This window comes from Calonectris borealis, chromosome 22 (genome assembly GCF_964195595.1).
Source record: "Calonectris borealis chromosome 22, bCalBor7.hap1.2, whole genome shotgun sequence".
NCBI classification, from domain to species: domain Eukaryota; kingdom Metazoa; phylum Chordata; class Aves; order Procellariiformes; family Procellariidae; genus Calonectris; species Calonectris borealis.
In genome coordinates, this window is record NC_134333.1 from 10530309 (window position 1) to 10541529 (window position 11221).

The 11221-nt window shown below is 67.8% G+C and overlaps 1 protein-coding gene across 1 annotated transcript; it reads left to right on the forward strand.

The window, feature by feature from the left end:
- The first annotated feature begins 1925 nt into the window (after nt 1-1925).
- Nucleotides 1926-10860, forward strand: CNTNAP1 (contactin associated protein 1). Its single transcript, XM_075171158.1, has 24 exons — nt 1926-2004; nt 3233-3334; nt 3604-3797; nt 3899-4046; nt 4294-4497; nt 4574-4758; nt 4844-4987; nt 5333-5594; nt 5674-5823; nt 5892-6063; nt 6153-6259; nt 6366-6485; nt 6629-6832; nt 6924-7080; nt 7217-7344; nt 7460-7627; nt 7699-7917; nt 7995-8234; nt 8349-8585; nt 8759-8886; nt 9024-9117; nt 9246-9479; nt 9603-9650; nt 9750-10860. Exons 1-24 carry the CDS (start codon nt 1926-1928, stop codon nt 9938-9940), a joined length of 3915 nt encoding a protein of 1304 aa, XP_075027259.1. The 3' UTR covers nt 9941-10860.
- The last annotated feature ends 361 nt before the right edge of the window (nt 10861-11221 follow it).

An 11221-nucleotide genomic window follows, 5' to 3' on the forward strand; every position in this document is an offset into this window, starting at 1 on the left:
CGGCTGAGGGAACTGGGACTGTTTAGCCTGGAGAAGAGGAGGCTGAGGGGAGACCTCATCGCGCTCTACAACTACCTGAAGGGAGGTTGTAGTGAGGTGGGTGTTGGTCTCTTCTGCCAAGTAACTAGCGATAGGACAAGAGGAAATGGCCTCAAGTTGCGCCAAGGGAGGTTTAGATTGGATATTAGGAGGAATTTCTTTACTGAAAGAGTGGTCAGGCCTTGGAACAGGCTGTGGTGGAAGTGGTGGAGTCACCATCCCTGGAAGTATTTAAAAGACGTGTAGATGAGGTGCTTAGGGACATGGTGTAGTGGGCATGGTGTGTTGGGTTGAGAGTTGGACACGATGATCTTAGAGGTCTCTTCCAACCTGTATGATTCTATGATTCTATGATTCTATGATTCTCTCCTGCTCTTTCTGCAGTGCAAAGACACTGACGGCAGACCTCTGCTTTGTACTGGTTCTGGGGGTGCCATCCCGCACCCTGCATCCTGGAGGAAGGGGAGGGAGGAGGGGCCAATGCTGGCCCTACGGCCAGCTGTGGGTGCAGAGCAGGGACCCTGCACGGCCCTGCTGGGGCCATCACAGACCTGACCCAGCACAGGGATGGGACGCGGGGCTGTGGCCGGAGCAGGCAGCACCCCTGGGATGTCAGGATAAGGCCAGGTGGGGCTGTACCTCTCCCAGGGACGGACCTGCAGGCGAGGGTCTCGGGGACGGGAGGCCCGGTGGCCTCGCCCCTGGCACACGGCTCCAGCTCCCGGTAGCAGAACTCCCGGTGTGCCGCTGGCTGCCCCGCGGCCCTGCTGCACCTGGGGCTTTCTGTTCCCTCTTTCGCCCGCCGGCCCCGGCCTCGGCTCTGCCTGCGCAGGAAGCATCCCTGGCACCCGCTGCCCGCAGGTGACAGCTGTGCTGCCCTGGTGGCAGCGCCGTCGTGCCAGCGGTGCGGAGCTGCCCGCACCGAGCGCAGCCAGGCCAGGCTCCTGCCCAGCAGTGGGACCCTGCTTGAACCCAGCGGCCCCCAGTGCATCCTCGTGCCTCGGGGCTGGGCTTGGGGCATTGCACGGGGCTCCTGGGAGAGGGGGACCCCCCGCAGAGCCAGGGGGACACAGGGCACCGTGTGGTCTGTGGGGCAGGCAGTGTATGCAGGCCACGCAGCTGCCAGCCCCCCCGTCCCTCTGTGGGTGTCTGGGGATGTTTGGGAACAGACACAGGCTAAATCCCATCTTCTGCACCACTGGAGAGACAGGCGACCCCGAAACCCGCAGGCCTTAATCTGCGGCTTGATTACAAACTGCTGCCACATCTGCTGCAGGAGGGCTGGCGGGCACTGCTCCAATCCCCCCCCACTGCTGCCGCTGCAGGCGCTGGGTGCCTGGGCCACATCTGCGGGGGGTCACATCTCGGGGGGCCACGCCTGTGGGGGGTCACGCCACCCAGCCTGGCGGGGGCTCAAGGCAGGGCTGGGCATGGCAAGGGCCAGGGGCTGTGCGGGAACCGGTGGTGACCGGGGAGCTCCCTGCACGGCCCAGGCTCGCGTCCGCCCCATGCCCTGCGCTGCCCGCGCCCCGCTCTGCCCACGCACCTCCACCCCGAGTCCACCCAGGCCACGGGCCGTGGTCTGGCTGCAGCCCGAAGCAGCTGTAACCCCGCACTGGACCCGGCGCCGAGGATTGGGGGAACCGGGGGGCCCGGCGGGAGCATCCCTCGGGGGCGCGGCAGCGGGGGAGGCTGGGGGGGCCGGGGCTCTGCGCCGAGCCCAGCCCGGCCCCCGCGCCCCCTCCGCGGGGCCGCCCCCCCCCCCGCCGCCGCCCCCCCCCCGCCGCCAACGCCCCCCGCCCCGTGGGCGGAGCCGCCGGTCCCGCTCCGCCGCGCGGCTGCAGCACTGGGAGCGGCGGCGCCGAGGGCGCTCGGGGCGCTCCAGCATGGGCGCTCGCCGCCTCCTCGGGCTCCTGCTCGCCGCCTGCGCCGGCCTCCTGCGCCCCGGCCCCGGCTGCCTCGCACGTAAGTGGGGCCGCAGCCCCGGGAGCGGCCGCTCCGCACTGCGGGACCGCGCCCGCCGCCCCGGCCCCGCACCCCCGAGCCGCCCCAGCTCCTCGAGCCGCCCCCGGCCCCCCGTTCTCCCGGGCATCCTCCGTTCTCCCCCGGGCATCCCCCCGCACCCCCCGGAGCCCCGGTCGCGCCGTCCCCAAGGTCACCGCCGGACACCGGCGCCCTGCCCGGGGCCGCCCCGCCGCAGCCCCACGCCGGCGGCACCGCACCCGCCTGGAGCCTCCGGGATGCCCGGGGATGCCCAGGGGTGCCCAGGGGTGCCCCGGGCACCCGCCTCGCTGCGCCGCATCTCCGCGCCCGGCGCGGCTCCGCGTCCGTACCGGGGAGAGGGCTCCGCCAGCACCTCGGCCAGTGCCGCCTCCCCGGCCCGCCCCCCCGCGAGGCTGCACCGGGCGGGAGGGGCCGGGGGGCGGCTGCCCGGGCACAGGGACGGGGACCGCCAAGGCCCTGGCCTCACCGAGCAGCTCTCTGCGGCCCCTCTGAGCCGGGGCCCTTGGCCCGTTCCCCCAGGCTCGGGGTGGCCCGGGGACCGGTTGGCTGCGGGGGATGGAGGCGGGGGGCGATGGAGGCGGGGGGCGATGGAGGCAGGGGGCGATGCAGGCCGGGGGTGATGCAGGCAGCGGGCGATGCAGGCAGAGGGTGATGCAACATGGGCGCAGCGCGGCTGCCCTTGGCCCTGCAGTGAGGGCTGGGGGTGCAGCAAACGCTCCTGGGGCTCCCCGGGCAACGTCCGACCCGGCGGGGAGGCCCTGCGAGGGGCTCGGGACCTCGGCCCCGTCGGAGCCTCCTCTACAGATGCCGCGAGGGTTTGCATAGGTTCCCACGGCCTCCCACGCGGGACCCTGCCCCGGCGGGGTGGGGCGAGGGGGGTCCCGGCGCCCACGTCAGTGCTGCGGCGGCTTGTGCGGACGCCGGGGCCCGCAGAGGTGTGTCAGCTCCGCTGCAGTGGGAGGGGAGAGCGGGAGCTGGACCCGTCGCGCCGCCGGCCCGCGGAGCCCGCAGGGTCCCACAGGGTCCGCAGAGCCCGCGGGGAACCTAGAGCCCACAGGGTCCGCAGGGTCCCCGAGCCCACAGAGTCCACAGAGTGCCCAGATCCTGCAGAGCCTGCGGGGTCCGCAGGGCCGGGCCGGGGGGGCTGCCGCGGGGACACCGCCCAGTTCAGCATCCACTGTCCCCACAGGGCCCTGCTACGATGAGCTTGTCGCTCCCCTCTACTCCTCGTCCATCGGTGCCTCCTCCAGATACAGCATCTTCTACTCTGCCAGCTTTGCCCGGCTGCACAGTGAGTGCCCCCGCGGGACTGGGGTGCAGACGGGGTGGGGACCTGTAGGCAGGGGGTGTTCCTGGCAAGGTCTTACCTCACGTGGGGCTGAGGGGTAGGGGATGCCCACAGTAGAGCCCTCAGCATCCACCGGGGGTGGGGGAGAACCCAGCAGCCCTCCAGCTCCCACCCACAGTCGGGTGCTGCGATGGGGCCGAGCAAACAGCCGCCACTCAGCCGGGAGCCACTGGTGCTGGGCTGTGGGGCCTGCTGAGCCGCTCCCCCCGCAGGCACCAGCGGCTGGTCCCCCGACCCCCGGGACAAGCAGCCCTGGCTCCAGATTGACCTGATGCAAAAGCACCGGATCAATGCAGTGGCCACACAGGGGACCTTCAACACCTACGACTGGCTGACGCGCTACATTGTGCTCTACGGAGACCACCCCACCAGCTGGAAACCCTTCTTCCAGCAGGGCAGCAACTGGGTAGGGGGGTGCCCAGGGGTCCCTGCGGGAGGGGGTCCCCTGGGGGGAGTGGAGACCCCCCGGCCCGGAGCGAGGTGCTGACAGTGGCCCTTCATCCCCAGACGTTCTTTGGGAATGTGAATGAAAGCGGGGTGGTACGGCACGACCTGCACTACCCCATCCTCGCGCGCTACATCCGCATCATTCCGGTGGCCTGGAACCCACGCGGGAAGATCGGGCTGCGTCTGGGCCTCTATGGCTGCCCCTACCGTGAGTACTCGGCCCGGGGGCTCCAGCAGCCCTGTGCGGGGTGGGACCCTGGCCCAGCCGCCCACATGGCAGGGGGCCAGCCCCTGGCTCCGGCATGCCTGGAAAACCCTTTTCCAGAGGGGATTGTGTCCAAGAGGTCTGCAGTCATTGGCTCTGGCATAAAGCATGACAGAAAGGGGTGTTCCCCGTGCCAGGGCGCCTGCTGTTGCGGGCAGTGACGTGGCTGGGGCCACGCTGCTCTCCCTAGGGTCCCATGTGCTCTACTTTGATGGGGATGATGCCATCTCCTACCGCTTCCGGGCCAAGAGGATCAGCACCCTCGAGGATGACATCTCCTTCAACTTCAAGACGCTGGAGCAGGACGGGGTGCTGATGCACGGGGAGGGCTCGCAGGGCGACTACATCACGGTGGAGCTCAAGCAGGCCCAGCTCCTCCTGCACATCAGCTTAGGTGAGCCGGGGCCGGGGGGCCAGGGGGCCTGGGGCCCGGGGCCCGGGGGCCACCAGCTGAGGCTGCCCCTCCCCAGGCAGCAGCCCACTGCACGCCAGCGAGGGCCACACGACAGCGGCGGTGGGCAGCCTCCTGGATGACCAGCACTGGCACTCGCTGCACATTGAGCGCTACGGCCACCATGTCAATCTGACGCTGGACGGGGAGGTCAAGCGTTTCCGCTGCCACGGCACCTTCGACCAGCTCGACCTCGACACCGAGGTGGGTGTGGCGGGCAGGGAGCTGCCGGGATACCGACCCGCGGCATCCCCTGGCAAGGGGCTGACCCCCTCCCTCTGCCTCCCAGCTCTTCTTCGGGGGGGTGATCGACCAGGACAAGCAGCACCTCACCTACCGGCAAAACTTCCGGGGCTGCGTGGAGAACATCCTCTTCAATGGGGTCAACATCGCCGACCTGGCCCGGCACCGGAGACCCAACATCCGCTTTGAGGTCCAGCCCCAGGGGGTGGCCCCTTCCCCAGGGCCCCTTCCCTGCCGTGGGGGGACCCCTTTCCTGGAGGAGGGCCAGGTCCTCAGCCCCGCTGTGGGGTGACCTCTTCCCCGGGGCCAGGTTCCCCTCCTCCACTGTGGGGTGATGTGAGGCCGGGCAGTGGCTGTGCTCTGCCGAGCGGCGCCGCATTGACCGCACGAGGTCGTCTCTGGCCTGCGGCACCCGCCCGGCACTGCCAGGCGACGGGATCGAGTGGGGGTGATTGGGGATGGGGATGGGGGGATGGGGGGGCCTCCCCGCCATGGGAGCATCCCTTTCTTCACCGCCTCCTGCCGTCACCCCCAGGGCAGCGTGGGCCACTATTGCCAGGACCAGCTGAACACCCCCATCACCTTTGCCGGCATCAACAACTATGTGCGGGTGCCAGGGATCCCACGGAGGAACCGCCTGGCCGTCAGCTTCCGCTTCCGCTCCTGGGACACTGCCGGGCTCCTGCTCTACACCAGCTTCGCCGACCGCCTGGGCTCCCTCGAGGTGGTGTTGAGCGAGGGGCAGGTCAACGTCTCCATCGCTCAGCCTGGCAAGAAGAAGCTGGAGTTTGCCGCAGGTGGGCTGGGGAGCTGGCACGGGGCCGAGGGCTGGTCTGGCGGCAGTGCCTCCCCATGCACCCTCCTCTCCCCACGCAGGGCATCGCCTGAACGACGGCTTCTGGCACTCGGTGCAGCTGGTGGCGCGGGACGGCTCGGCCGTGGTGACCATCGATGATGACGACGGCGCTGAGTTTCGGGTGGCGCACCCCTTCCAGCTCCGCACCGGCAGCCAGTACTTCTTCGGAGGTGGGCGGCGGGGTGGGGCTCAGGGGCGATGGGTGCTGAGGGGCTACTCACGCTGCTGTGCCTTGCAGGCTGCCCCAAGCCGGCCTCGGTCACTGGCTGCCGGTCGAACCAGACAGCCTTCCACGGCTGCCTGCAGATGCTGAACGTGGACATGCAGCCCGTGGATGTGGAGCTGCTGGTGCAGCACCGGCTGGGGCAGTACTTCAACGTGCTCTTCAATGTCTGCGGCATCACGGACAGGTATCGGTTGGGACAGGGGTGCCGGCTGGGAGCAGGCGGGGGCCGGGGGGCTGCGCCAGTGCTAGGACAGGAACCCTCTGTGCCCTCAGGTGCACCCCCAACCTGTGCGAGCATGACGGCCGCTGCATCCAGTCCTGGGACGATTTCATGTGCATCTGTGACCTGACGGGGTACAAGGGGGAGACCTGCCACAAATGTGAGCCCGGGGCCTCGCAGATGGGGGGACAGGATGGGCACCCACGGTTCCTCTCGCTGCCCAGTGCCCCCCTCACGCTGACCCCAGCCCCGTTTCCCTCTTCCAGCCCTTTATAAGGAGTCATGCGATGCTTACCGGGTCAGTGGGAAAACCTCGGGGAACTACACCATTGACCCGGATGGCAGCGGGCCGCTCAAGCCCTTCACGGTGTACTGCGACATCCGAGGTGGGGGCAGCAGGAGGGCGTGGGGGTTCCTCTGCCCGGTGCCCCCAGGGACTAGCCCCTGACTGTGCATTGGGGCCGGAGCAGGATGGAGGGAGTGGGGACCTCCCGGGGGGTCGGCCCTAACAGCCCCCCCGCCTCCGCAGAGGACCGGGCATGGACCATCATCCGGCACAACCGCTACTATGCCACGCGGGTGACAGGCTCCAGCGTGGACCAGCCCTACTTGGGGGCTGTGGAGTACTGGAATGCCTCCTGGGCTGAGGTCTCAGCGCTGGCGAATGCCTCTGAGTACTGCGAGCAGCGCATTGAGCTCCGCTGCTACAGCTCCCGCCTGCTCAACACCCCCTGTGAGTGCTGGGGGGAGCAGGGCCGTGCCGCGGGGCTGTGCCATGGGGCCATGCCGTGGGGCCATGTCCTCACCCTCCCGTGTGCCCTCAGCCGGACTGCCCTTCAGCTTCTGGATGGGCCGACACGACGAGCGGCACTACTACTGGGGGGGCTCGCGGCCGGGCATCCAGCGCTGCGCCTGTGGGTTGGACAAGAACTGCGCCGACCCCAAGTACTTCTGCAACTGTGACGCCGACCACACGCTGTGGTGAGCCGGCGGGGGCTGCGGGACGGGGGCTGTGGGCACAGACTCTGGGGGTTCGGGCAGGGGTTCAGGCCGGGGTGCGGGCTGGTGAAGGGGCAGAAGACCCTCACGGCTGCTCTGAACCACGCGCCATTTGCAGGAGGACGGACAAGGGTCTGCTGACCTTTGTGGACCACCTGCCCGTCACCCAGGTTGTGGTCGGAGACACAAACCGCTCCGGCTCCGAAGCCCAGTTCATGTTGGGCCCCCTGCGGTGCTACGGAGATCGTGAGTGACTGGATCCGCGGAGGGTCCCCTGCCTGCAGAGGGCCCATGCCTGTGGGGGTCCCGTGCCTGTGGAGGGTCTGTGCCCATCCCTCACCACCCCACCTGCTCTCCACAGGCAACACCTGGAACACCGTCTCCTTCAACAGGGGCGCAGCCCTGCTCTTCCCCACCTTCCAGGCCAACCACAGCCTCGATATCTCCTTCTACTTCAAGACCACCGCCCTGTCTGGCGTCTTCCTGGAGAACCCTGGCTCCCGAAACTACATCCGCGTCGAGCTCAACAGTACGGGTGGGCGGGCGCGGGTGTGGGGAGTGGCGGGACCGGGCACCCCTCCCGACACCACATCCCCGCAGCCACCAGGGACGTGGTGTTTGCCTACGACATCGGGAATGGGGATGAGAACCTGACGGTGCGGTCAGCGGTGCCCTGGAATGACGACGAGTGGCACCAGGTGAAGGCTGAGCTCAACGTCAAGCTGGCGCGGCTGCGGGTGGACAAGCTGCCCTGGGTGGTGCGGCCAGCCCCGCCCCAGAGCTTCGTCCGCCTGGACTTCGACAGGCCCCTCTACGTCGGTGAGAGGCCCCGGCTGCGTCCCTGCATCCCCAGGTCCTCACATGCCGCAGGGCGCTGAGTCTCGGCCCTGCTGCAGGTGCGGCAGAGCACAAGATGCGCCCGTTCCTGGGGTGCCTGCGGGCACTGCGAATGAACGGGGTGACGCTCAACCTGGAGGGCAAGGCCAACGAGACAGAGGGCGTGCGGGTCAACTGCACCGGCCACTGCCAGGACCCGCCGGTGCCCTGCCAGAACAGTGGGCTCTGCGTCGAGCGCTACAGCCACTACAGCTGCAACTGCAGCATCTCCGCCTTCGATGGGCCCTTCTGCAACCATGGTGAGTGGCTGCACCTGCCCACGCCAAGGGTGGGGGCCCTCCCCCCCACCGTGGGGGGGCGCTGAGAAGGGGGAGCAGAGCCGGCGCTCCCGTCACCTTGCGGTTCCCCCGCAGACATTGGCGGGTACTTCGAGGAGGGCACATGGGTGCGGTACAACATCCTGCCCATGTCACTGTACGCCGCCCGCGAGTTCGCCAGCATCGTCAGCAGCCCCTGGCAGCCCCTGCCCGGCTACAACCTCACCAGCGAGGAGGTCAGCTTCAGCTTCAGCACCACCTCGGCGCCCGCCGTGCTGCTCTACGTCAGCTCCTTCGTCAAGGACTACATGGCCGTGCTCATCAAGGATGATGGTGAGGGCAGGGTTCCCCATCCCAGGGCTCACCCAGAGCCTTCGGGGACCTCTCCGGGCGCTGGGGCCGCACAGGACCCTCTTCCCCCCTGATGCCAGTCACCAGCCCTATGGAGGGGCTGGACTCGCCTGCTGAGAGCCCCAGCACCACTGACGGCCCCGCTCTGCCCGCAGGGAGCCTGCAGCTGCGCTACCAGCTGGGCACCAGCCCCTACGTCTTTGCTCTCACCACCAAGCCAGTGACAGATGGGAGGCCTCACCGTGTCAACATCACCCGCCTGCACCGTACGCTGTACACCCAGGTACGGGGCTGGGGCACCCTCCCCACTGGGGCCTGGAGGGCTGCGGGGCTGGGGGTCAGGCTGGGAGGGGGCATGGGCAGGGTAGCAGGAGGTGCAGGAGGCTCAGCGGGTGCTGACCCCGTGCACCTGCCTTCTAGGTGGACTATCTCCCTGTCATGGAGCAGCAGTTCTCCCTGTTTGTGGACAGCAAGCTGGACTCGCCCAAAAACCTTTACCTGGGGCGCGTGATGGGTGAGCTGGGTCCTGCCCTTGGCCGCCCCCTCCCATGCTGGGATCCCCGTGGGCACTGGAGTCTCCTCTGCCCAGTATGGTCCTTGCCCTCCGTGGGGGATGAGCCTTCTCCTTCTGTGCTCCCGCAGAGACTGGCGTGATTGACCCCGAGATCCAGCGCTACAACACGCCCGGCTTCTCAGGCTGCCTCTCGGGGGTGAAGTTCAACAGCCTCGTCCCCCTCAAAGCCATCTTCCGCCCCACCAGTGTCGTGCGGCCCTACAGCATCCGGGGGGAGCTGGTGGAGTCGAGCTGCGCCTCCATGCTTCCCCTCACCACCATCCTCATCCCTCCTGAGATGGACCCCTGGTACATGGGCACAGGTAGGTGCCGTGGTGGGAACCCAGCGGGGAGGGAGCCCCCCAGCAAGCGTCAGCTGCGGAGGGGATGCTCCAGCATGAGACCCTGCTGCAGCCCAGTCTCAGCCACCCACCCTGTCTCCGCAGAGTTCCCCCACGTGCATGATGATGGCTGGATCGGGATCATCATTGGGTGTAAGTGAAGCACCCGGCCGGTGTCGCCCCCTGCCTCTGCCCTGGCCCCGCGGCCCCCCAGCCGCTCCCCAGCCCCTCACCGCCACCTCTCCCCTGCAGTCGTGACCTTCCTGCTCCTGCTGCTCGGGGGGCTGCTGGTGCTGCTGTACTTCTACTATCACCGCTACAAGGGCTCCTACCACACCAATGAGCCCAAGGCCGTCCAGGACTATGGCAGCGCCACCAAACCGCTGACAGTGCGCAAGGACCAGAACCTGCCCCAGATCCTGGAGGAGGCAAAAGGGGACTAGCAGGGACGGGGGGTGGGACAGGTTCGCAGCCCGTGCAGCCCTGGGAGCCACCCGGGAATGAGCAAGCCTTGCAGGACCAAAGGGCTGAGCACACCTGAACTGCCAACACCCGCCTCCAGACCAGACCGGACTGCACTGACCGCCAGTTCCTCCCCGCAGCTGCCACCGACCCAGCCCCCAGAGCGCAGCTGCGACCTGCCGAGCCCCGGCCCCACTCGCCCCGGGCATGCCGGCAGCCCCCGCGCCAGAGGCAGGCCGCTGCCTCCCACCAGCTGCCAAAACCTGCCCAGCCTCCAGCGGGGAGCCCCGGGGCCGGGCAGCCCACCCTCCCTTTCACAGGGGAGCATGCTGGGTGCACCCGGCTGCCGCCGCCCCGTTAGCGACGACTGCGCATAGATTACCCGCTGCTTTGCTCGCTTAGCCAGAGCCATGAGGGAAGCCACGCAATACCCAGCCTCGGGGCACAGCCCTGGGCGTGCTGAGCAATACCCTGCCCGTGCGGGCGACGGCCGCCGCTGCCACGCATGACGCCACTGCACTTTGCTGAGATGCTGCTTTCATAAGATCAGGTACGGATCCTTTCTACCGTTTTTGTTGCTGGATATTCTACTACACTCTGATTTTTTTATTCTATCAGTTTGTATAAAAAACCAAACGGAAGCTCCTGTCGGGTGTTACGTTCCGCGTGTCATGGTACGTGGTCTGTAGTTTGCTACTTCTCTGTACGAAGTGCCAGTCCTGCCGATTACCTCCAGCCCAGGGAAAGCTCCTGTTCACTCGCTGTATTGTGGTAAGACGATGTTACAGAAATGCATTTATCTACCCAAAGGCCTAGCTCCACTGGGCACTTTATTTTTAAAAAACCCGTTTCGTTGAATGAGATGTGAAGATACTCAAATAAAGGCAGAATGACGGCATTTGACACTCCCAGCCTTCGCTTCGGCAGCCTGGGCGTGCAGGGGCAGCAGCTCCTCTCCCGTCCCTGCAGCTCAGCCAGCGCCCAAGGGAGGGACCGGCATGGACAACGGCAATTCCCGCTCCCAGAGCAGGACACGGGATGTAGAGAGCCGGGGCTGGATGCAGCTCAGGCCACCACTACGCTCGTACACACACAAGCATGTCCTGCTCTCCCCACCATGCACCTCTGCCCCCTCCCAGCCCTGAGCCAGTACCGATGCGGGCAGCCGGTGGCACCAGCCTGCTCACAAGCCCCGCCGGGCTCCGGGGTGCCGACCACCACAGAGGGGACAGCTGGGCTGAGCCGCAACAGACAGAAGACAG

Coding starts and splice junctions, on each gene's coding strand:
- CNTNAP1 (XM_075171158.1), top strand. CDS start 1,926: ATGGGCGCTCGCCGCCTCCTCGGGCTCCTGCTCGCCGCCTGCGCCGGC. Junction 3,335..3,603: donor CAGCTTTGCCCGGCTGCACA/GTGAGTGCCCCC, acceptor CTCCCCCCGCAG/GCACCAGCGGCTGGTCCCCC. Junction 9,480..9,602: donor CCCCTGGTACATGGGCACAG/GTAGGTGCCGTG, acceptor CTGTCTCCGCAG/AGTTCCCCCACGTGCATGAT.